This window comes from Amblyraja radiata, chromosome 1 (genome assembly GCF_010909765.2).
Source record: "Amblyraja radiata isolate CabotCenter1 chromosome 1, sAmbRad1.1.pri, whole genome shotgun sequence".
Lineage (NCBI taxonomy): Eukaryota > Metazoa > Chordata > Chondrichthyes > Rajiformes > Rajidae > Amblyraja > Amblyraja radiata.
Genome location: NC_045956.1, coordinates 103,121,098 through 103,147,391, shown reverse-complemented (window position 1 = coordinate 103,147,391; position 26,294 = coordinate 103,121,098). Strand labels below are relative to the sequence as shown.

The 26,294-nt window shown below is 38.9% G+C and overlaps 1 protein-coding gene across 5 annotated transcripts in view; it reads left to right on the top strand.

Moving 5' to 3' along the window:
* Positions 1-25,601, top strand: part of atp8a1 (ATPase phospholipid transporting 8A1) — a 330,023-nt gene extending 304,422 nt beyond the window's left edge. For all 5 annotated transcript variants that reach the window (XM_033027892.1, XM_033027903.1, XM_033027886.1 and 2 more), the window contains 4 exons: positions 11,315-11,403; positions 12,657-12,749; positions 20,298-20,389; positions 22,205-25,601. In XM_033027892.1, coding sequence (XP_032883783.1) covers positions 11,315-11,403; positions 12,657-12,749; positions 20,298-20,389; positions 22,205-22,302 — 372 coding nt within the window. In that variant the 3' untranslated portion in view covers positions 22,303-25,601. The remainder of the gene's footprint in view (positions 1-11,314; positions 11,404-12,656; positions 12,750-20,297; positions 20,390-22,204) is intronic.
* The last annotated feature ends 693 nt before the right edge of the window (positions 25,602-26,294 follow it).

Here is a 26,294-nt window from a genome sequence, read left to right as displayed (position 1 = left end):
GGAGAATTATTTAGTATTGCTATGCATAGAAGTATAACATTAATTTAGTAGTAATTACCTTACAATAATATATAATTATATATTGATTTAACCTATTATGAATAATGGTAGATACCTGATTAAGCACATCCCATGAATTAAGTTGATTTAATGAGTGTGATATTACATTTTGTTCTGGCTACTCAAGTCTTGCATTTATCCAATCATTTTAGTAATTTAAAATCCGTCTCAAAATGATCCCCTGCAATTTATTTAAACCAGACCAAATATTTATCAGAGTTCATTCTCTATTAATTAATTCTCAAGTTTAGCTGATAAAATGGCTATATTCCAGAGTTGAGTGAGATACGTGAAGATTTTATTTAACTGATTTATTTTCAGCAGTGAATTGGAATGGTGAGGTAGGTGTTGGTGTAAAAAGAACATACTGATCCAGCCTAACTGTCCTCTTGTAAGTGTATCTGATAGCTATTTATAAGGCAGTAGTATTATTAATAGTTAGGAGGAACGTAATTCAGCTTTCCAAGGCTAAATTTAGAAGCAAATCCCTGAGGGGTGGGAAGGCAAAAGGATTAAAATCAAAATGAAGGATCATGTTAACTTCACCTTCAAAACTACCACAACATTTGGTATAAATGTTGAATCTTTTTTATTATGTATGGTGCACTAGTGTCTTCAGATGTTTTATCTGCATTGTGTTCTCTCAAAATTACTAAAGCAGTGCTTTCAGATGCAAAGGTATAATCATTAATTTCCCAAATCCCAGTCTGTATGTGCACATGTCTTTTCACTATTTTACTGACCTTGGAGAATGCAGAAATCCATCCAAGATTTAACAAGGTCATTAAAATGCAATCACTTCCAGATAATTCAAATCTGGCAAAACCTCTAATCCATGTATAATGTTTCTTCATGTTTAGAATGAGATATGTATGTAACTTTTCCAAATTCTAGATGATCACTAAAATTTTACTTTTTTGCGAGAAGAGCTTTAGTTCATTTTGATTTATTTTCCCAATGTGTGCCTAATCCTTCTTAGACTTTGAATAAGTTGCCAGAATGTACAATGGGAAATAAAAGAAAAGGCTGCCATGCTGGAGTCTGAAGTAATAGCTGAGTATGCTGGAAGCATTCAGGGGGGTAGAGAGTATCTGGAAAGAGACAGTTAATACTTCATCAAAAAAGAGGAGTTTTGTGTCCGTTTTTGTTCACACTACACGTAACTTTCCAGAAAGAAGGCTCATGAATGGGAATTTCACTGCGTTTGGTAGTAGCCCAGCTTTGAGATCAAAGAAGTACTATAACTATAATTCACAGTACCCTCCATAATGTTTGGGACAAAGACCCATCATTTATTTATTTATTCTGTACTACACAATTTGAGATTTCTAATAGAAAAAAAATCACATGTGGTTAAAGTGCACATTGTCAGATTTTATTAAAGGGTATTTGTATACATTTTGGTTTCACCATGTAGACATTACAGCTGTGTTCATACATAGTCCCCCCATTTCAGGGCACCATAATGTTTAGGACACATGGGTTCACAGGAGTTTGTAGTTGCTCAGGTGTGTTTAAATGCCTCCTTAATGCAGGTATAAGAGAACTCTCAGCACCTAGTCTTTCCTCCAGTCTTTCCATCACCTTTGGAAACATTTATTGCTGTTTATCAACATGAGGACCAAAGTTGTACCAATGAAAGTCATAGTAGCCATTATGAGACTGAGAAACAAGAATAAAACTGTTAGAGACATCAGTCAAACCTGAGGCTACCAAAATCAACTGTTTGGAACATCATTAAGAAGAAAGGTGATTAGCTTACTAATCGCAAAGGGACTGGTAGGCCAAGGAAGACCTCCACAGTTGATGACAGAAGAATTCGCTCTATAATAAAGAAAAATCCCCAAACACCTGTCTGACAGATCAGAAACTCTCTTTAGGAGACAGGTGTGGATTTGTCAATGACCACTGTACGCAGAAGACTTCATGAACAGAAATACAGAGGCTACACTGCAAGATGCAAAGCACTAGTTAGCTGCAAAAATAGTATGGCAAGGTTACAGTTTGCCAAGACGTACTTAAAAGAGCAACCACAGTCTGGAAGAAGGTCTTGTGGACAGATGAGACGAACATTAACTTATTTCAGAATGATGGCAAGAGCAAAGTATGGAGGAGAGAAGGAACTGCCCAAGATCCAAAGCATACCACCTCATCTGTGAAACACGGTGGTGGGGGTGTTATGGCCTGGGCATGTATGGCTGTTGAAGGTACAGGCTCACTTATCTTAATTGTTGATACAACTGCTGATGGTAGTAGCATAATGAATTCTGAAGTGTATAGACACATCCTATCTGCTCAAGTTCAAACAAATGCCTCAAAACTCATTGGCCGGCAGTTCATTCTACAGCAAGACAATGATCCCATACATACTGCTAAAGCAACAATGGAGTTTTTCAAAGCTAAAAAATGGTCAAATCTTGAGTGGCCAAGTCAATCACCCAATCTGAACCCAATTGACCATGTCTTTATATGCTGAAGAGAAAACTGAATGGGACTAGCCCCCAAAACAAGCATAAGCTAAAGATGGCTGCAATATAGGCCTGGTGGAGCATCACCAGAGAAGACACCCAGCAACTGGTGATGTCCATGAATCACAGACTTCATGCAGCCATTGCATGCAAAATATATGCAACAAAATACTAAACATGACTACTTTCATTTGCATGATATTGCTGTGTCCCAACCATTATGGTGCCCTGAAGTGGGGGGAACTATGTATAAACACTGCTGTAATTTCTACATGGTGAAACCAAAATGTATAAAAATGCCCTTTATTAAAATCTGACAATGTGCACTTGAACCACATGTGATTTTTTCTATTACAAATCTCAAATTGTGGAGTATAGAGGCAAATAAATAAATGATGGGTCTTTGTCCCAAACATTATGGAGGGAACTGTGAATTAATAGGTTTTGGATCGGCTTTTCCTTTTCCTTTTCATGCTCTGTAGAAAGTAGAATTAAGGTATTTTATGTATAGATTTACAAAGGAATCCAGAATGCCAATCTCAGTTTGTGTACACTGACCTTTGGCGTGGCCTTGGATTTTATATAATCAATATTCCATCTAATGTTTTCAAGTCATACTGATAAATCAAATGAGAAAGTCTATTCTAATTTGCTTGGTCGCACCCATCTCACAAACTGCTTGAAAATGTATAATAATAGAGTTTCATGCATTACTTGTGGATGACTAGAATGTTTATATCTAGGGTGGCAGACCAGAAAAATGCATGGTTTGTAAATGCTGACCAGTTTCTCCCCTTCAAGCTGTTTTACCAGTCATAATTAAAACTAATAACGAGAGCAAAGGACCAGTATCTTCCCACACTCATACCAGAGTGTTCACTTTTTTCTTAACTTGAGGACCAGCTCAGCTAAATATCATCTTTCTAAATCTCATGTGTCGAAGGCAAATGAATTTGCATCAACAGTCTCAGTATGGGGCTTAAAAAAGATGATAATAAATGAGAAACTTTGATATAGAATCCTTTGTATGTCTGTGTGGAAATAAAATGAAATTTACTTTAATTATTGTAGATGTGTTTTGAGGAAACTCCAAACAAAATAAAGCTAAATTCCTAATCTTAGCAGCTGTCATGTTGCAGAGACAACAGACTTGTTGTCTTCCCTCCGGGGCCTGTTGGGTCTTCGAAACATCAAGCATTGTGACTCTCTGATTTCTGATCCCTTTGAATCCCCCTGGGAGCTACTTTTGTGACAGGATCCATTTGAAGGGGCTAAGGCCTAGTGAAGAAACTTGGCATGGGCCGCAAATCTCACACATTAAGAACAATTTGTAAACTACGCACAGAGGCAGTCGGGACCCGTCCCTCAAACAGGCTGCTCCTGTTACCGGCATCATTTGAAAAGGATCGCTTTGCTGTTTCCCAGATGATTCGTCTGTGTGTGGAGAGATGTGAAAAGTTAGAAACAAAAATGGTTTCTACACAGTGTTTAGGGTGGGGGGGGGGGAGGGGGGGTGGTGGGGTAGCTTTTGTACAGAAAGGAAGGAAATACCTCTGTGGGATTTTATTTTTCCTCGTACAAAACACAAAGAAGCTCTCTGTTTTCAATACGAATGTGGGCTTTAAATCTTTGAGCTTTGGATTACCTCAGCAGTACAAAATCTGACAGGCTTTCAAATATAAAATAAAAACTGCCTTTTTAATTCATTTTGATCATTTCTATGGGCACTGAGATTTGAATAGCGGGTGCAATTGTCCCCTCTTCTCAATTGAAATGAGAATAGTTGCGATTAACACAACACAGACAAGTTCTGTGTTCTTTAACTTAATTCAAGAATTGAATCATCAGCTTGGTGTAGGCTACATGAAGATAAACATTTAGCATTATTGGTAAAATATTCCATCTATTTGCCCCAAACTGCAATACAATGAGTGATATGCATATTCTCTGCAAGCCAATCTTTTTGACAGATATTGAGATGCTTACTTCAGATTTGTAAAATAACAAAGCTTTGAAAATATTGCAAGTGAATTGCAGAGAATCAGTAAAGTTTTTTGTCATGCAGTCTCTCATAACTTGATCTTAAATCATTTTTAATTGGGAGAGCATAGGAGTGAAATAACTATGTTTCACTCTGAAAACTTTCATTTTTTTCTGCCCAAAAACATGCGTGTACATCCGAATTGTTACTTTGATAAAATACCTTATGATATTGCTTAGCAGAAGTAAAACATACAAAATTTGGATTTGGAAGGTTTTCAATGGCATTTTTATAAATGTTGGCTGTTTGCATTAATTTGTGCATGTGTAACTGCTTGTGTAGAATTGATTTAGTGAGTTTATTATCCAGTATTGCCCATTAACAAATGTTGTATAAAGGGCAGATACCCAACTACTGTTAAAGATGCAGAATAAAATTCTAGTACAAAAGTATGATTAAATATTTGATATCTCTCTTTAGTGTTCTAAATTTACTACCCAATGTGTTTAGACAATAGACAATAATAGACAATAGGTTCAGGAGTCGGCCATTCGGCCCTTCGAGCCAGCACCGCCATTCAATGTGATCGTGGCTGATCATCCACATTCAGTACCCCGTTCCTGCCTTCTCACCAAATCCCCTGACTCTGCTATCTTCCAGAAAGCTTCCAGAAAATTGGCCTCCACTGCCTTCTGAGGCAGAGAATTCCACAGATTCACAACTCTGTTTGTTTGCATAGAAATGCCTGAATGTGATGGGAGGATGTCGAGGTAAAATTGGTTTAAAAATATGATAGACCATTTGGGTTTTCATAATTGTTTTTTTTTGTTTTCCATAATTTCCTCTTGTTTTATGTAAGCTGGAGTGGATGGGTAAACTATTTAGTCAGCAAATGATCTCTGAAAATTATTTTGAGCAATGGTGTTGCTTCCTTTTTCTAATTGATTAAGGAGTGTAATTTGTTAACAGGTTTAGTTGTTATATTAATAAAAATACATCTAATTTGTGTCATATGGACATGATGGTCAGAAACATGAAGTTGATATTTATCTTATTTGACAGTGCATTGGAGAGTGAAAATTTGTAATGGTTATCACAAGCATGGTATCCACTGTGTTTAAAGAGAAGCTCACAATGAAACAATATTTAATCTGTCTTGTGTCAATGGATTGGCATCAGAAACTGATTAATTGTTTAGAGAAGCAAAAAAATTCTCAAAATTAAACAATTTTAAATTCAAAATCTGCGCTAATCTGAAGTGATCCGATAAATTCATACAGCATAGAAATTAGTTATTTGGCCTACCATGTCTATGCCAACCATAGCACCGATCTTTACTAATCCCCTTTCCCAGTCTACTCTGCTTTGACAATTCCATTACTTTTCTAAATCATGCCTAAATCTGGTGTGAGTACCTGCCTCAGGCAGAGCGCTATAGGTTTTGCTGAAATTTTAAGTATATTTTAATCAATGCAAATTAAGTTTTGTGGGAATAACTAAGAGAACTAGATGCCCACTTATGGTTCTTCATCAGTGTCCTTTAAATATATTTCTTAGCAATGGTGCTGTATTCACTGCCTCTCAACTGCTGGGGGAAAAACGAAGCAACAGGCGTCTTGACATCAATTAAATAAAAAATAGCACTAACACAGCTTAATCCCCCAAACTGCTCTGATCAGAATGATTTTAAATAAGTGCTTAAAACTACAACTAGTTTCAGAAACACTGAGATTTACGAGGAAGGGGAGTGAGAGGAAGGAAATCTAGTCAATCAGTGGCCCTTAAAGAGGTCTTTGAAAAACAAACATGTCACTCATCTGTAAGCTACAATGATTTAAATCATCCTGTCATGTCTTAAATGAGCGATGAAAGAAGCTGTTAAGTTGACTACGACAGTCCATGTACCTTAATAAAAGCAAATGAAAGTTTGTGAAAATGATTATAATCCTGCCACTGCGGGTTTGTTCATCCAAATGTGAAGAAAATAAACAATTGGCATTTTCACTAGAAAGTTTTCACTGTGCTCAAGCATAGCTAGACACATCTGTCAAATGATTTGGTACTTGTCTGGACCCAAGGTACACTTGGGTATCCCACACTGTTGAAATCTGAAAATTTACAGGCACTGTCAAGTTGAGCACCTCATGATTAATTTGGTGACTATCAGTTGGGAGCACCAGCTGTTTTAATGTTCGCTGTGGGATCTCGGGATTTTGAAAGAATATCTGTTGTAGATCTGTTCTGATCAGTCTTGAACTAAACGCATTCTGATTGTGCTGTTACTTTGTCATTTTAAACATCCAGATAAATTACAAATACTCCATAGTTTTAGTTAGTGTTCGAGTTTATGTTTACCATGTGAGACTAGGGCATTTCTTGCCAAAATAACATTATATACATTTTTAATTTGCAAAATGTGCATTCAGGATGTTGATTTCTCTCCAGCCATCTTCCATCACCCATCATTTGTGCAGCATTTCCAGCGGATAAACGTTGGTTTCTAACAGGCTGCTGAAGTAAATTATTCAGATGGGGGTCCTTTTTTTCGTGTGGCAGTTACATTTTTGCATAAGGAACAGAAGACCTTTATTGTTTGAGAATAAAACACTTCTCCCATGGGAAACCTAATCTGAAAAGGATATTTTATTTTAAAGAAGTAAGGTTGGAAAACTAAGAACAAACATTCGAAACACAGCAGGTCCTTAGAAACCGATAAAGATGTGTTATCGTGAAGTCCTTGCCACTGGGAATTGGAACTATACATCACCTCAAAGTTGAGGCACAACACAGCAGAGGGATGGTAATAACAGCTAAAAATCAAGCATCAACTACCATGTTACAACACAGAGGAGCAACGAATGGGTTAAATAAAAGAACAGGATCTTAGCATATTCTGATATTTAATTATCTTCCCAGCAAATATCAAGTAGTCTTGTTATTGAAGTCCACTCAGCCCAGCATTCGGAGAGATTCAACATTTACACTACATTTTTTACATTAATGCTTCCTGATTTCACACCTAATTGATGCAAATAAGTTCAAGATTAGGGCTTTAACTTTAGACTTTAGAGATACAGCATAGAAACACCATGTGAAACACCTTCCGGCCCACCATGTCTACACTGACCAGCCATCCCCATACACTAGCACTACCCTATTTATAATTTACCAAAGCCAATTAACTTACAAACCTGTTCATCTTTGAAGTGTGGAAGGAAACCGGAGCTCCTGGAGAAAACGGAGAAAGTACAAACTCCACACTGACAGCACCCCTGGTCAGGATTGAACCCGGGTCTCTGATGCTGTAAGGCAGCAACTCTACCACTGCGCCACTGTGCCGCCAACATCAGAAAAAATATCCACACATCTAATTCGTTCATTATACGTTATCAAAAAATAAAACATTTCACAGGTCCTGGACAACTACCCATAAAATTCAGATTTGTCTTGAATGTGAGCTCAATGGTCTTTCTGTCCCAACATTGAAGTTCATCTGCTCACTATCATTACAGTTTAGTTTATTGTCACGTGTACCGAGGTACAGTGAAAAGCGTTTGTTGCATATTATCCAGTCCAACGGTCACCAAAGTGGTATAAAGTAGTTCAGCACTGCTCTCCGGTTGTAGTAAGATGATTCATTTGCCTGATAGCAGCTGGGAAGAAACTGTCCCTGAATCTGGAGGTGTGCGTTTTCACACTTCTATACCTTTTGCCTTAAGGGTCTTGGCACACAAATTACGCGACCTCGTGGTCGCGTTGAGGCGCATGGGCATCGTATGGCCGCGCGGGGCCGGTCCCACTGAGAAAAGCGGAGGGGTGTGTAGTTGTGCGCGACATCGCGCGGAGCTCCGAAATTTCTGTAGCGAGCAAAATTTTCGCACGCCAACGGCCTGTCACAGAACTGGCCAAAGTGGGAAAGGCCCAAGACCCTGGAGTGACACAACGTTTCACCTCTAACAGCAGCCAGAAGCAGGCAAACGATCGCCGAGCTCGGCCTGGGGCTCACGGCCGTTGCGGTCCGGATCCGCCCCCACTTCAATTCCCAGAGCGGGGCCAAGAAAATTGAAGATAGACACAAAATGCTGGAGCAACTCAGTGGGACCGGCAGCATCTCTGGAGAGAAGGAATGGGTGAAGTTTCGGGTCAAGACCCTTCTTTCAGACTGAAGAAGAGTCTCGACCCGAAACATCACCCATTCTGGCATTTTGCGTCCATCTTCAAATGACGTCACTCGCACCAGACGGCTGGACCGTCGCGGCTCAACGCGACCACGAGGTCGCGTAATTTGCGTGCCAAGGACACGTAGGTGGGACAGGCCCTTTATGGGAGAGGGGAGTAGAGGGAGTGGCCAGGGTGTGACTCGTCCTTGATTATGCTGCTGGCCTTGCCGTGGCAGCGTGAGATATAAATGGAGTCACTAGAAGGGAGATTGGTTTATGTGATGGTGTGGGCTGCGTGCACAATTCGCTGCAATTTCTTGTGATCTTGGTTGGAGCTGTACCTGAACCAAGCTGTGGTGCATCCTGATAAAATGCTTTCTATGGTGCATCTGTAGAAGTTGGTGGCAGTTGTAGGGGACACGCCAAACTTCCTAAGCCTTCTAAGGAAGTAGAGGCATGGGTGTGCTTTCTTGGTCGCCTTCTTGGCTAGCCTGGTCCATGTCCTTTAATAGCTAATTCCTCTCAATTGTTTTAACTTCGCTGTGCCTCCTAATTTAATCTTGCGCAAACCCAAATATTCAACTTTTCCCCTTCATCCAAATTATTAATGAAGATTTACAATGAAGTGCAAAGCCCCAGTACTTCATTCTTCTCTCATACCCCCAAACATTTGCACATTTCAAAGGATTAGTTGCACTTTCATCTGGTCATCTTTTTGAAAATAAACTCATACAAAATCTCATCAATTGCCTCCAGGAAATCCACATTGGGAGCACCTGCACCCATGGACATTTCCCAATTTACCTTGCTGGCAACTACCCAAGTCAACATTTGTCAGATATAACCCACCATTTATCTATCCCTGCTGTTTGATCAGTGATACGTGTGGAATCACTGTGACTACCGTTAATAATAGAACCAATGACCTCCCCACTGTAAATATGGTATGACAGCTGTCATTTACTTGTAGCACCCTTCCCATCTCCTTAAATGATCAAATGACTGTTGCAGTTTCACAATACAAAGGCACACTCGCTGATGCTCCAGATTGTACAATTAAAACTAATGCACATTCAATTTCTTCACCCATTTCTTTAATAGTCTGGGATGAAATTCATCTGTTCTACAGAATTAGTCTGTCATAATCCCATTCTTCTCCATGAATTTAATTTAATTTGATTTTAGAATCTGCTATTTCATACTAGCCAATTATAGTGTTTGTTAGTAGTGACTCCGCCTACTATGTACTTCATATTATCAAGAGCCTGCTTAAGCTAATTAGAAATGAGTAGCAGCTCGGAGATGTGATAACTGCAGATCCTTGCTGTATGTAGATTTAATAAATATGTGTTGTATCTTGACGTGTGTTTGAGTTGACTCATTACATGGTGTCAGAGAGTGAAACTTGCCCACTCCGCTGTTTATCGGGTTTTATTTTCTTCTGATTATTTTGTGTATTTTTTCCACGATATTTAATGCCGTTCACACTACTTTACTACTCTTTCTCAAAGCATTTTAAAAGCTTGGATATATTCTGAGTATTTGGGGGATTTTATTTTGCCAACACCACTAATTGGACCAAATTGTGTTGGCTATGGCACGCACTTCCAAATGTGTTTGCCAGTTTTTAGCTGCTTGCATCCAATTAGATTTAAAATTACAACAAAATCGCTATGTCTGGATTTCCCCATGAAATCCCAATGGTGGAGTCCAACCTTGCCTGGACTCTAGAAAATACTTTGCCAGGATTGCTCAGTCTAATCCCATCCACAGTACCTACTGGGGATAAAAACAGGTGTCCAGTACCATAGATACAGACTCCTATTTTGTAAATCACTTTGATGAATTTAGCACATTCATTTAATCTCTGTTCAAAATTATTCATTTTAACAGAGATTATAGCTAATGAGGTACATTTGAGCACAAAGGCAGCAATCGATTTGCTTGCGGCAAATGGCAGAAACCAAATAGCCTCTTGACACTTCCTGTCCAGATTTGCCTGTGAAACATAGCTCCTCCCGACTAAAGGCTCCCCAGAAATAATACCTTGATGTGAAAGAATTTTAATATTGAAGATATTTACTCAGATAGTTGCTTCATTGAGAACTAATTAAATCTGAGAAAATTAGTATTTAGGAGTAAATATGACACTGAATGTATGACACAGAAATGGGTTAGTTGGCCCAACACCAGTGCTGATGTTTATGTTCCAAACTATTCATCTTCATTCTTTTTATTAATGAGTTACTAATTCTTACAATGATCTGGGTGAAGACTGTTTTCTGAGTTCTCCATTTGATTTCTCGCCCTCTGCCTTACTTTGGCTTTAGTTTGCTTTCCTACCAAAATGGAAGAACATGGTCTCTGTCTATGCTATCAAAGATTGATTATTTTAAAGGTCTATGTCAGTTAAACTTGCAGCCTTTATATTTGGGAGAAAACATCTTCATTTTCTTCTGGATGTTATCTTCAATACTGGTGTCGTCTCTGCAAATACTTCCATAACCTTTTCCACTGACTCTATATACTTTCAACAATATAAAGACTGGAACTGTGCTTCAGTAAATATGTTGCAATTAAATTTAAAATGTCCTGTGTACAACTTTGAAAATATATTTGTAATTATGTTTTATTAACTTCCGCAGGCTGTAATGTTGTTCAGCTCCGGTATTTTTTGGATGGGCCTAATCTTCATTCCAATTACTGCCCTTCTGTGTGATGTGGCTTACAAAGTGTACGTATGCAAAAATAAAAGTACAAATCCACGTAGATGTTTCGATTATGAAAGATATTTATTTTAATTGATTTGATCCAGATGAAGCAATCATCTTAACTTCTGCTGTGACCATGTTCCTTTGTTCAGGGTTAACACTGTGGCCATAGATACATGTTCAAGTGTTTTAGCTTAGATTAGAGATCCAGCGCGGAAACAGGCCGTTCAGCCCACCGAATCCGCACCGACCAGTGATCCCCACATATTAACACTACCCTACACACACTAGGGACAATTTATACCAAGCCAATTAACCTACAAACCTGTAATTCTTTGGAGTATGGGAGGAAACCGAAGATCTCAGAGAAAACCTACGTAGGTCACGGGGAGAACGTACAAACTCTGTACATACAGGCACCCATAGTCAGGATCGAACCCGGGTCTCTGGCGCTATAAGGCAGTAGCTCTGCCGTTACACCACCGTGCCACAAGTGTTTCAGCTGACATCCTCGACAATGGTTCATTGGTGTCACCCGAAGCCCAAAACCTCTGCATGCATTTCCGAATAGGTTATCCTTCATAATATAAAACAGGATCTAAGCTAGTAAAATTTAATGCGGGTGCAAACTTTATTTTACATTAAATGTGGCGACCAAGGGATTATTTGAAAATGCATTGTTATATTTTAGTAAATGGTGAACTTGATTTTGGGAAGAGTTGCAAGCCTTTTACAACAGAAAATTTTAATCTGGATTAAACATGGAAATGGATTTAACTAAAATCTGTAACTTTCAAGGAATATTACCTGCCCTGCCAAAAATAGCATGGAAACTACATAAGTCAGGCCCATAAACCAAGTATCCTCAGATGTTTATGGTATTTGAATTTGTCAGTCTGAGTTTTCTGCATTCGCCCCTATCCACTAGGCAGTCACTTTTTGGTCACAGATTACCTGGTGCCAAATTTACCATTCAAATTTAGCGCTGTAACCTTTCTCTGACTTTTTTAGATTTATTGAAATATATATTTTTTGTAAATCACTTTTTTTTTCAGTACCAGTTTTAATGCAGTTTCTGTTTACAATGTCTTTTTGACAACCCTATGAAATGACCGAATACACAATTGAGAATGTTTTGGCATTAAACCAATAATATACAGTACTATTAAGGAATAGCTTTATCCCAAGTATGATTTATGTCCAAATGAAACAATGCATTTTGAGGAATACACTGAACATATGATTCTGCACCCTAAAAAATCCATTTATTATTTAGCGTGAAGAGAACGTTTTGGAAGACTATGGTGGAGGAGGTGCAGGAGTTGGAAGCCCAATCTCAGGATCCAGGTGAAGCTGTTTATGGCAAAAGGTAACATAACGAATGATTCTTTACAAAGTTATTGTATACATTTTGTACATTTCTTAAGTATGTACTATTATTTTGTTTAGTAATCATAGGTACTTTGTAATGTAGATTGGAAATACCTCAATCTCAATACAAAGAAATATCTTTAAAATGCTTTATCGAGCATTCCATAAAGGAAACATACAGCAGAGATACTAAAGGTTTCTGAAACCCTAGGCTAGCAAACCATCACAAACTATGAATTCGGGGAAGGGAAGAGAGAATTAGGTTCATGTTGGACAGGCAAGGATGCACAAAGAAAATTGGAGGAGATGTAGAAAAACAAATCTGTGAAGAATTTTGAAGATGATACAGTAATCTATAAGCCAATTCCTTGAGTGTAGGATGGTCTATATCTGGAATGAGGTGTCAAAGGGAGTTAGAGATGCAGGTACAATTATAACTTTTAAAAGACATTTGGACAGATAAAGGATTTAAAGACCTATGGGCCAAAGGAACTAATTCATAATCTAAACTTGATTGGCATGAACAAGGTGGACCAAAAGGCTTGTTTCTGTGCTGTATACCTCTATGACTATGCAGAAAACCACAAGTTTGTCTTGAGAGTGCATGATAATCAAACCTGTTCGAGTTGAAGTCTGCGTCTGAAATCATCAGATGCTTGAAAGGATGGTTTAAGCTCATCCACTATGCAATGCAGCAGTGGTACGCCGAAACTCCAATGGATAACAACGTTGAGATTGTAAAGACTGAGTTGATGACAAAGCAAAGGTATTAATCCCACTACATGTCACATGTGAAACAAAATTCATAACCAAAATATTTATTTTGTAAATAATGAAACTGTTGAGAAACCATGAAGCACGGCAGTGATAGCATGCAGAATTGAGAGAAGATGGCAGCACTGGGGGTGAGGAAGATCAGGACCTTCGTTGGGTTAGGTTAGTCTGCTGCTGGACAAGCACATGCTCTGTTTGGCAGCTCTCACTATCGGCTGGCTACTGGTTGGCTAAAGAAGCAACATCTTCCCTTCTGAAATTCTGTAATTCAGCAGGTCCGTAAGGAGTGTAGGGCCATCTTCCCGCCCTAACACACATCCCTCCCCGCTATTTAATTAAACAGCTCGAGTTATGTGTTTTTCCAGGAACCTGGACCCAGCAGGTTTTTCAACACTGATGCCAAATGCCTCACGAATTGAAACTCATTTCTTCCACACCAATCTTTGAGCCACAAGTTCAACTCATTAATCTTCTCGGCAAGAGATTACCTTTTTGGTTCTGCTATTCAATTTAACCACAAGCTGCTTAAATTCCCTCAGTAGATCCTCCTCCTTTATTCTACCGACGTGTTTGGTACCCAGATGGACCATGATGACTGAATTTTTCCCCTCCCACTCCAAACTCCTCTGCAGAGCGGCACGATGCACAGCGGTAGAGTTGCTACCTTACCATGTTTGCAGTGCCGGAGACCCGCGTTCAATCCTGACTATGGGTGCTATGTGTACGGTGTTTGTACTTTCTTCCTGTGACCACGTAGATTTTCTCCGAGATCTTCTGTTTCCTCCCACACTCCAAAGACGCACATGTTTGTAGGTTAATTGGCTTGGTATGTGTAAATTGTCCCTAGTATGCATAGGATAGTGTTAATGTGTGGGGATCGCTGGTCAGTGCGGACTCAGCGGGCCGAAGGGCTTGTTTCCGCGCTGTATGTCTAAACTAAAGTAAGGTCAGACGAGATGTCCCAAACTCAGGCACATGGCCTTTGGGACTCTCGATCCTCGTTACGGTGAATAGTGCCTATTCCCCTGACTATACTTTCCCCAATGACAACCACGTGTCTCTTTTCTCTCTTTCCGCTCTTGAATAGCTCCCTGGTCCATGGTGCCATGGTCAGGTTGTTCATCCTTCCAAATTTATGTCAACATGGAAAATCAAAGGTAGACAAAAGTGCTGGAGAAACTCAGCGGGTGCGGCAGCATCTATGGAGCGAAGGAAATAGGCAACGTTTCGGGCAGAGGAAGGGTTTCGGCCCGAAACGTTGCCTATTTCCTTCGCTCCATAGATGCTGCCGCACCTGCTGAGTTTCTCCAGCACTTTTGTCTACCCACATCTTCTGGACAAGCTCGTGGGCTGAGGCTCCTCTAACACTGCCTTCACCTTTAATCCCCCTGCCCACCGCACCTGCAGTCACACCCTCCTCCTGACCACGGACCAAATTGGAAGCCGTCTTTAAAAAAAGACATATATTATATAAGTATAATTATATATTTTTTTTTTTTTAAACTGTAAATCCAGCAACTAGCTAAAGTAATTTATATGTTAAAGTTACATGGGAATGATGAGGAAAAGAGGGTGAATGCAGTAGGATAACAGGTTCGAAGAAGTAGGCTTAATGGTCTAAATAACTTAGTCCAGTTGTAACAAAAACTCATCTAACTAGTTTCAATATAATTAATTTTGCTAAAGACGTCAAATTAACATGGAAAGATGTTTATGACATAGTTCAGAAACTGTATCTAATTCAAGTGTTGTAATCCCATAAATAATTTGGTTCAAGTTCCTAAATTCTGAAGCAGTTCAGTAAAAATAATAATTGTAGTGGCTGACTGCATGTGGAGGTTGCTAATAAAGTCAACCGTCATTGCTCCTGTGGTAGCTGTCACTTTAAATGCTGCAGTCCTTCTGGTAAAGGTGCTCCCAAACCTGTTGGTTAATAAGTTTTATGAGTTAAACGCAGCAATGTTGAAGGAACAGTTATATACATCAAATTAAGGATAGTGTGCAACTTGGAGGGGAACTTGCTGGTTGGGGCATTCCTATGCATTTGATGTTCTTCTGGATACTTGACATTGTGGTTTTGAACAGAATTGTCAAAAGAGCCTTAGTAAGGATTGATTGATCAAATTGATTGAAAGACCGGAAACTGGCCCCTCGGCCCACCCCGTGTCCATGCCAACCATCGATCACCCCTTCACATTAATTCTTCTCAGTGGAAGACACCAACAACGTGTCTGAAATTCAAGAGAGTCAGGATGGAAGTTTGTTGAGTGGCTATTACTAGGGAGAAGGAGCTTGGGAAGCTGAAAGGGCTGAAGGTGGATAAGTCACCTGGACTGATGGACTGCACCTTAGGGTTCTGAAAGAGGTGGCTTTAGAGCAGGCACGTGCCGTGAGTAATTACTCAAGGTAGGCAGTCAGTCGGCATTTTTAAAAAATCTTAAACCGCGCATGCGCAGATTGTTCTCTCCGTAAAAAATAAAAATAAGTAACATTTCAATTTTCCCAAGGCTTCTAAATCTCCTTCATTTTTTAATTACTGAATGGGTGGGAGACCTAGGATGAAGGCAGGTGGAGAGATGGTGGGACAAACGGGAGCGCACCGGGACCTTGAATCAGTTGTCATCTTATTGAATGACAATACTAATTCAAGGGTCCAATTGGAGGGAGAGTTCCTTTCACAGCGTGTGAAGAGTCTGTGCCAGGGGTTAAAGATGCGGGAAGGGCAGGAGTGTTGAGAAGGAGGAGGTCGGAGATCATGTCAGACTCACTCACCGCTGCCGCAGCGCTCCGGGCACGGACAGCAGAACTGGCCACCACTTCCAGGGAAGGAAGCAGCCTTCTGCCGGCCCGCTCTCCGTCTGAACACCTCTCACCTGCCGCTCGCCGGCTTCACTCATGTCAGCCGCTTCCCGCAAATCCTTAAATTCCCACAGCCGAGTAACCTCAATTGGTCCCTTGAGCGCGCTGTCGGAATTTAAGGATTTGCGGGAAGCCGACCGGCGAGCGGCAGGAGAGAGGTGTTCAGACGGAGAGCACTGCTAAAGGTGAGCGGGGACCAGCAGAAGGGGCTGAAGTGGCAGCCGGTTCTGCTGTCGGGTCCCGGCGGCCGCTCGCAGTCACCCGAGCTGCTTCCTTCCTCGGAAGTGGCGGTCAGTTCTGCTGTCCGTGCCCGGAGCGCTGCGGCAGCCACCTGAGCGAATTCACTCTTCGGCCACAATGCGGTGGCTCCGTGCCCGGAGATTCGCAAGTGCGTTACTGGCCCCGACACCCTCCTTCACAACGCTCCTGCCCTCCCCCGCAACTTTACCCCGGGCCAGACTCCCCAAACACTATGAAAGGAACTCTCCCCACCCACCCCAGGAAATACGGTATTTAAAAACATAAAGCACCAAGAAATGTACTTACCACGTTATTGGTACACGAACTCCATTCTTCTCTCTTTGTTTCCTAAGATACTCTTAAAATAATGACAATCCATATTTTAAAAACCCGCCAAGAAACTTGCGCTGCGCATGTGCAGTAGGCTGCTGCGCCTGCGCAGTACTGCAAAGGCAGAATTTCAGCTGTGGAGGCGTTGATGGTGATATTTCAAGAATCACTAGAGTCAGGAGTGGTTCCAGATGATTGGGAAATTGCCAATCTTACCCCACTGCCAAAAAAGGGAGCAAGGCAAAATAGTGGTAATATAATAGTGGCCAGGCATCCCAAGCCGCTGAGATGGTTCTCCCGACGCCGGAGCACCATCACCTGGAGAGAAGAGCCTGAAACATCGGGCCCTGTAGCGGCGACTGTGGAGGCCTCAATAGGCCCGACCATGGGTGGACAAGGGGATGGGGACTGGACTTAAAGAAGAAATGTAACATTAAAACATCCCTCAGTGGGGGGATGTTTTAATGTTACATTTCTTCTTTAATGATATGTTGTATTTTTATTAGTGTGCTGTAAGGACATCTGAATTTCCCCTGAAAAGGGGATTAATAAAGTATTTATTATTATTATTATTATTATTTAGTCAGTCGATGTTGTTTACTTAGATTTTCAGAAAGCCTTTGATAAGGTGCCACACATTAGTCTGCTAAGGAAGATGCAGATACTAACATGTTGGTAGCAGGTTGGTTGGATGGCAGAAGACAACGAGTAGCAATAAAGGCGGCCTTTTCTGGTTGGCTGCCAGTGACTAGTGGAGTTCTGCAAGGGCTGGTGCTGGGGCCGCTATTCGTCACGTTGTATATTAATGATTTGGACCATGGGATTGAAGGCTTTGTGGCAAAGTTTGCGGATGATACGAAAATAGGTGGAGGGGCAGGTAGTGTAGAGAAAGCAGGGACTCTGCAGAGGGACATGAACAGGCTGGGAGAGAGGGAGAGAAGTGGCAGATGGAATACAGTGTAGCAAAGTGTGGAGTCATGCATTTTGGTTGTAAGAATGCATTTTGTTTGTAGACTATTTTCTAAATGGGGAGAGAATCCAGAAATCAAAGTGCAAAGGGACTTGGGAATGCTGGTGCAGGATTCCCACAAAGTTAATCTGTAAGTCGAATCAGTAGTAAAGGAAGCAAACTCAATGCTAGTTTATTTCAAGAGGGCTTGTATACAAAAACAAGAATGTAATGTTGAGGCTCTATAAGGTGCTGGTAAGGCCATTTTTGAAATATTGTGAGCAGTTTTGTGTTGTGCTGGATGTGCTGGCTCTGGAAAGGCTCCAGAGGAGGTTTAAAAGAATGATCCCAGGAATGAGTAGGTTAACCTATGATAAGCATTTGTGGGAACTGGGCCTGTACTCGCTGAGGTTTAGAAAAATGAGGGGGGACCTCATTGAAACATACAGAATAGTGAAAGGCTTGGATAGAGTGGATGTGGAGAAGATGTTTCCGCTAGTGCGAGAGTCTAGGTCAGCGTTTCTCAACTGGGGTTCCCCGGAACGCATGGGTTCAGCGAGAGGTCGCTAGGGGTTCGGAGAGAAATAGTGATAAATAGGCTACTCATATGTAAATGCATGTTTGAGTCATTTTTGTGTTTAATTTCATATTCATAATTTTATTATACATGTACGGCATATTTAGAGTCGTCTATCTAGCATATTTAGCGACGTCTATACGGTGCCAGTGTGAAACGGCCTTTAGTAGTCAGTGGACAGGAGCTGTACATGACTAATTTGTGTATCGTCAAGTGACTCACACGAGTACAGACGCATGCATGGTCTCCATCAGTCCTGTCTGTGCTTCCTTGTGTGCAGGTACAGTCCCCCATTCACCCACGTTATTTATTAATTTTTACCCATCACTTAGGGATGTTAAAAGAATTTAAAGTATGTTTATGTTTATTAGTTTATCAAAAAATTATTTATGTATGTTTTTGTTAATTTATTAAAAGTTTATGTGTGTTTTTTCTCTCTCTTTCTCTCTCCTCCAAGGTTAGTTCTGTTTGTTTTAATTTGCTTCAGTTTTGAACAAGCAGTTTGATTTCATTTTTTTTTGCATTGTCAATAAACTTGAGAAAAATGCTTAAACCAGTTATCTGAAAAATATATTATGTTTGCCTTATGAACTTTAAGTTAACGAAAGAGAAAGAAACAGATTAATAAAGATATATAATAATTTTTATGTAGGGGTTCCCTGAGACAAGAAAATTATTTAATGGGTTCCGCAGGGGTAAAAAGGTTGAGAAACGCTGGTCGAGGTCACAGCCTCAGAATTAAAGGACGTTCTGTTAGGAAGGAGGAGAAATTTCTTTAGTCAGAGGATGGTGAATCTGGAATTCTTTGCCACAGAAGGTTGTGGAGTCCAAATCAGTGGATATTTTTAAGGCAGAGAGATAGATTCTTGATTAATATCACAGCAATACAAGTCAGCAAAAGGGTAAATCATAATTGTAAAGAATATTATATTCCATTCTTTTTGTTATCATTTTATATAACTTAAATGTAATTTCAGATACAACAATGAAATAACATTGTGCAATGCCTTTTAACTTTTAAAACCTAGGATCTAATTGAAATCGTAGGACTAGATTGAAATAATCTCTCCCACTGATGGCTTCAAAGCCACACTAGCAAATGTTCTGGCAGATCAGCCTACCTGTAATTAAATAACAGTCTGTAGCATTTGTAAACTCTGACATTCTTGGTTCAAATGAACCTTTGAGGATTGGGAATAGCCGTTTTTTTCATCACACGTTAAAAAAAAAAGGGACTAGTATTTTCAAACACACACACTGAGGCTGGAATTCCCACAGTTTTTTCAATGTTATCTGATGGCAATATCAATCAGTACTGTATTGTAGGTTTCACATTGTCTTTCTAACATGGTTTGATGTAACCCTCGAGCATGAAATGTGCAAGAACTAAAACAAATATAACTTTACACTTTATCCAAAAGCGAAGCAAAACTTTGAAATGTGAACTCGCCGTATTGAGTGTCAGCAGCCCAAGGATGGTGTAATGTATCTAACTACTTTGCTTAAATGTACAAGTGATTTTCTCTCTTTTTAAAATATATATACAGGTAACAATATACCTGTGAGGAATAAGTAGTGAACAATGCCATTGTACAGTTTAATATAACAGTTTAGAATAACCGTGGCTCTTAAAGACATTTTATGTATACTGGCTAAATGCTGAAAGTTGACAAAAAAATATGAATGTGTTATGTTGAGTGAAGATTTAACCAATCAACATTTATAAAATTCAAAATATAAAATATTTTCCTCAGTCACATCACAACCAACAAAATAAATTAGTACTTCAAATAATTTTGTTTCTCTTTTCTGAAAAGTTTAAGTGAACGCGCTCAACTCTTAAAGAATGTTTTTAAGAAGAACACTATCAACTTGCACCGTTCTGAATCATTGCAGCAAAGCTCATTACGTGAGTATCTTTCTCACCAAGTGTAACTCCAACTTAGGGTGAGGAATTATACGTAACCAATTGTAGCTTCTGTTTCTGTCTCTTTTCTCACAGTCAGTCATTATGGATGTTACAAGTAGATATGCAGTATATCACAATCCTCTTTCATTTCTGACCTTAGGCTGATACAAGGGGGAGTAATGGAACATCATTTTGTTTTATAAATATATATGTGGGTTTGTGAAAGAGAGAGCATAGTCTTACCGCATGGAAACAGGCCCTTCAGCCCATGTCCCTTTAAACCTTTCCTTTCCATGTATCTGTCCAAATGTCTTTTAAATGGTATTATTGTGGCAGCTCGTTACATATACTTTCTCTGGGCGCAAATTATTGCCCACGGTTTCCTATTAAATCTTTCCGCTCTTACCTTAAACCTATGCCCTCTAGTTCTTGATTCCCGTGCTCTGGGGAAAAGACGAAAGGGATCTGAACAAAAAGGGAAGATGTTGCTTTCATCCTATTCCCCTTGTGATTTTACACACCTGTATAAGAATACCCTTAACTCCTGCACTCACAGGAATAGAGCCCCAGCCTGCCCAACCCTTACCGCCCCAGCCTGCCCAACCCTTACCGCCCCAGCCTGCCCAACCCTTACCGTTGCTCAGGCCTTTGAGTCCTGGCAACATCCTCGTAAATTTTCTCTGCACTCTTTTGCAGTTTAAAGGTAGCTTTCATATAGCAGGGTGTCCACAAATGCACACAGTACTCCGTGTTGCCTCATCAATGTCTTGTACAGCTCTAACTGATCTGAATTAAACTCAATTTGCCATTCCACTGCCCATTTGCTCAGTTGATTAAGATCCTGCTGTAATTCCTGATAGCCATCTCCACTGTCTACAATACCACCTATTTCAGTGTCATCTACAAACATGCTACTCATGCATTGTACATTCTCATCCAAATCATTTATATAGATGACAAACATCAATCAGCCAAGTACAGAATCTTGAGGCACTCGGCCTGCAGTATAAATAAAACCTTCCACCACCACCCTCTGCTTCCTACCATGAAGGTAATTTTGTATTCAGTTAACTAGCAGAATCTCTTTACCGCCCACTCCCCTGACATCAGTCTGAAGAAGGGTCTCGACCCAAAACGTCACCCATTCCTACCCTCCAGAGATGTTGCCTGGCCAGCTGGGTTACTCCAGCATTTTGTGTCTAACTAGCAGAAAGTGTGTGTGTGTGTGTGAGCAAGTGGGAGAATGTTTCCACACACTCATTGTCTGCAGTTTAACCAATAACTTAAAACCTAACAAGTTTGATCACAAATATTGACAAGTGAGGGAGATGAATCTATGCATACTAAGGTGGAAGTGCCTTGATTATTCCAGTTAAGTTCCCCTCTTTATACTCTCAGTACCCTGCAATTTTTTAAATCTCAGTTTATGTAATTGCATATTACCTTAAAACAAAATGTTGTGCCATGAATATGAAGACTAAAAAAGCAGCTGTTCATAGTCAATTCCAGTTGCTATTTTCATGCTAACTAGATATTATTGAAATAAAAATCCTTTATAAATTAAAACTATCTTGTAAGTGAAATGATAGTTCATCCTGTGTTTTAATTTTCATGTATTCTAACCTTCAGGAAAGAAAATAGAATTGACTACTCTAAACACTAATCTATCTTCTATGACTAAATGCCATCTGCTTCTGTATTGCCTGCTGAGAAAGGGATTTGTTAATTATTGATGTGCCCACAAGATGTATCATTAATCCATCCTTTCCCACTTTAATGAATTCTTATGCATAATGTGCCACTTTGTTTTCATAGATGGTTATGCCTTTTCCCAAGATGAGAATGGCATTGTATCGCAGTCTGAAGTAGTCAGGGCCTACGACACCACCAAACAACGGCAGGATGACTGGTAAACACCTTGTACAGGAACGTGAATTCCAAACACGTACTTTCAACTAAGAATGGGACTTCAAACTTTGAGATGTCCAACTTTGAAAAATCGTGCTGTAAAGATCTTCCAAATGCATGAAGAGATTGGATTTTGCGTTTGATGAAGGGGAGACGTCAGTTTTGTTGTGTACGCGATAGACACGATCACTGTGCAAATCCACATTAGTATAAATTCACTGTTATAGAGTGCCAATACAATAGACATTAACAACTAGATTGGCTGGACTTCAATTCTGTTACTTTACACATAATGGGTTGTCTTTTCACATTATTTTTAAATAGTGAATATATATAAATTATTTCCTAATTTAAACTCTGATTGTTATGAGCATTAGTTTAATGTCTTAATAACAATGGAGTATTAATCCCTAAATTTTATTTTGTTTAAAATTTGAACACGCACTTCCTTAAACCTTTATATAAATATGCCACTTTTTTCCGCCCCTTTAGCATATTTAACCTTTGTTGCCATCACACAAAGATATTTTGAAGCATTATTTTTATCACTGCCTTAAATAGAATGATTCTGTGGGGAAACACTGGAAAATCAAAGATGACCCACTCATTGCCAAATACGTTCACAAATGCAACCCAGGAGGATTCTTTCAATGGTTAAGACACTGAATAAAATGCAGGATTAATAAGAAACTATTTGAATGATAAATACAGACTTTGTTGAACTGCAGTGTTAAACATGGTACTGGTGCTACTTTCCTTATTGCCATTATTTGCCAAAAGTAAAATTGAGCTTTGATCACCAATATTATAATCTCAACAACTGGTAGAATTTGCCATCAGCCCTATTCTTCAGTGCACTGTCATAGAAATGGAGCAAGTTTCAAGTCCCATTTGTACCTTACCTAACTCACTCCAATGAGTGTAACTTACACATGCAATGACTCATTGAAATATTTGACTACTGCCTTTTTGGCACTTGCTTCTGAACTTGTCTATCTCAACTTATGGCCTTGGATATGCTTTTCTCTTTGCCTACCATTCAAATTAATTTTCAGTGAACAAGTGTTGTATATTCTGTGCCTGACTACGTCTACTGTATATGCTTGTGAACTTAGTGACTTTCTAACGAATTTAATATTCAACAAACTACTCCAATGTTTTCAATTTCCAAACAACAATCTTTGCATCCCAAATAAGGCAGAGTGCAGGGAAGAGTATTTCTGGTATGTAGTACTTTTACATAGCTGTTGTTTTAAAATGATTCTGACTGGTGGGAAAATTTCTATAATTCACAATTTTATATCCATTGAAATGGAAGATACTATCTTGTTTTGTTTTTTTTGCCGTTTCCTTCCTGTGTCTTGCAGTTTGCTATGATCTTGTGATTAAAGACAAATGTTAAAATAAAATGCTGACATTATTTTGTTACCAAACACCTTCTCAAACAAGATCAACAAATTCAAGTTTGTGTTTACCTGGATAATGAATTCATAAGTAGGCATGCCAATTTACAAGTTTTAATTTTGTTTAATTGTTTAAGAGATCAGTGACCAATTCTACTTTATATCTAAAGCTGATTTTCAAGATTTTGTTTAGTTGGACTCATTTCAGCAATATTGCTGAATCATGAAAATCAGTCTTGTATCACATTATTATTAAACAACTGTCATCTTTGCAGCCATTTGATGTAATTTCCTTTGCAAGTTGAACTAAGTTTACTTTACCTGTAATAAATGTAATTATGTGGTTATCACACTTTATGTAAAAACCAATGCGACTTGCATTTACATTTTAATCTCTTGGAGGAACATCTTATCAGGTTTATTTATGTGCATTAGTTGTTGCTTTATTTGCATTTAACTGCATTAGCTGCAAAACACAACCCATATTTTGAAAGCTTTTGTCGACATTCTAATCAAAGCTCGTCCTTCATAATTAAATGGTTATTATTTAAACTACATGCACACACAATATGAAGAGCATTTTAGTATTTCAGTTTTATCATTGACTGTTCACCACAAAGCATCAAGATTTGACTTAATACTGAATATGAAAATATAAAAGCAAAAACAATGGCGAAAACTCATACATGAGAGCAGCATTCTGCCTGATTTTGCAATGTTCTAGGCTCTAAAAGTAGTGAATCAATGTTGAACTCAAAAATATAAATTTGTTAAAAAATTATGATTGAGAGTCCAGTTAATGTTATCTCCATCTTCAGCTTAGTGTGACTGTATGTTCATTCTATGTGCCATGTGTTCTGTGTTTGTCACCAAAATCCTTGAATGTGAACCAAAATAATTGGGGGTTTCGAAGTTTGTAATTGCTTTGTGGTGTTTTAGTCAATGATGGCTGTTGTCTTCCTCCTCTTTGAGTGTGCTGTGTATTCTGTATGGTTTTCCTGTCTGTATTGTTGTTCAGCTGCATGAGGTTGAATATTACATGTATATTTTCAGTGCACGACAAATGTTTTGATCTTGCTACACTTATTACGCAAGATTAGAAACAAATGATGCAATTAATCAAAGGTTACACCATCCAGCAAATTTCAGTTGGCAAAGTAATTGTGTGTTTCCAAGTCAATTATTGTATGTATTCAGTTTTGGAATAAAACTGCTAAGTTATTTCATTTATATGGATTTTACATTGACTTTAAAATATCTATTTTGTTCCATCAGAGGTTTGTGTCTTAGTAGATAGCGAAATGTGCATTTTGCTTTACTTAGCCTTAAAATCACACTGTAAAAACATGCAAAAATTATTTTGGTGCATTACAAAACTAATTGAGCATAACTACAAGGAATCAACTTTGAAATAGATATCAGATTTCAGATGTTGCCTTGACTAGTTTGTTCAATGTGACACGATATTTTTTTTAATGCACGATCATTAGTAATAAGTAATCAATTTGCTTTCCCTTTGTTACAAGTCTTGTTATTATTTAAAATTAATTTAATTTAATATTGGAATCTGTCTTGAATGTTGCATAGAGATGAAACATATTCTGAACATTGGGTTAAGATTTTTTGGCCAAACTTCCAGAATGATTTATTCTGTAGTTTGGTTTTGCACTGCATGAATGGTAACCTTCAAATTCAATGTTCACAGTATTCCTCAGGTTTGGTTTTAACTTACAGTAAGGACATGCACTGTGTTTTGTATTTTGTTCTAAATCTTGCAGTTTTGTTTCTGTTAACTTACCCTTGACTCTTGTGAATTGCATGATGGCAGTTGCATCTCTTAAATGTTCTGTCTTTTGATTGTCATATGGATCACATAATAAAACTAAATTTATAAATCTTGATCATTCATGTGTTCATATTTTAGCACATGTTCTGCCACATTAGATTGATTGGTCGAGCAAGATTCACAAAAACATATTAAATGCCACAGCATAAACAGCTCTGTTGCAAAGAAATACGAAGTAGTTAGTTCTGTTAACCCGTGTTTCCACAATACAGATTGCTTATAATGCGAGTGGTGAATTAGGAAACGCTCTTTGTATTAAGCAAGCCGAATTGTTAGGTCGATCGGGGAACCTTTAAAAGTTATATTGGCAATTGACAAGCAAAAAATAAAGCTGTCATGGAAAACAAAATGGTGTTGGAAGGTAAACCTTTTTACATGTAACCTGCCTACAATAATCAAACATGATTGTCTTGCAACAAGTATCAATAGAAGCGATTGCTTGTCAATTTCAATGACTTCCCACCAGTGCAACTAGCAGCTGTTCCTGAGAGATTTTAGTACTTTAGGTTGCAGTAACAAACAATAAATTTAGTTATTTTTAGGGGAAAAAATGTTTTTAATCCTGCAGTTATTTGTTATAGCAAGTCTGAAACTTACCCCTTACCCCAATGACAATTGTTTTAAAAAACCCGTGATTTCTTAAGAATTCAATAATCCCACTATAGCAGAACTACCTGTGGAACATTTGGGAAGGATGTGCATCCTACATGGCAAAGATCACCAAGAATTTAGCAGCTAGGACATAGGA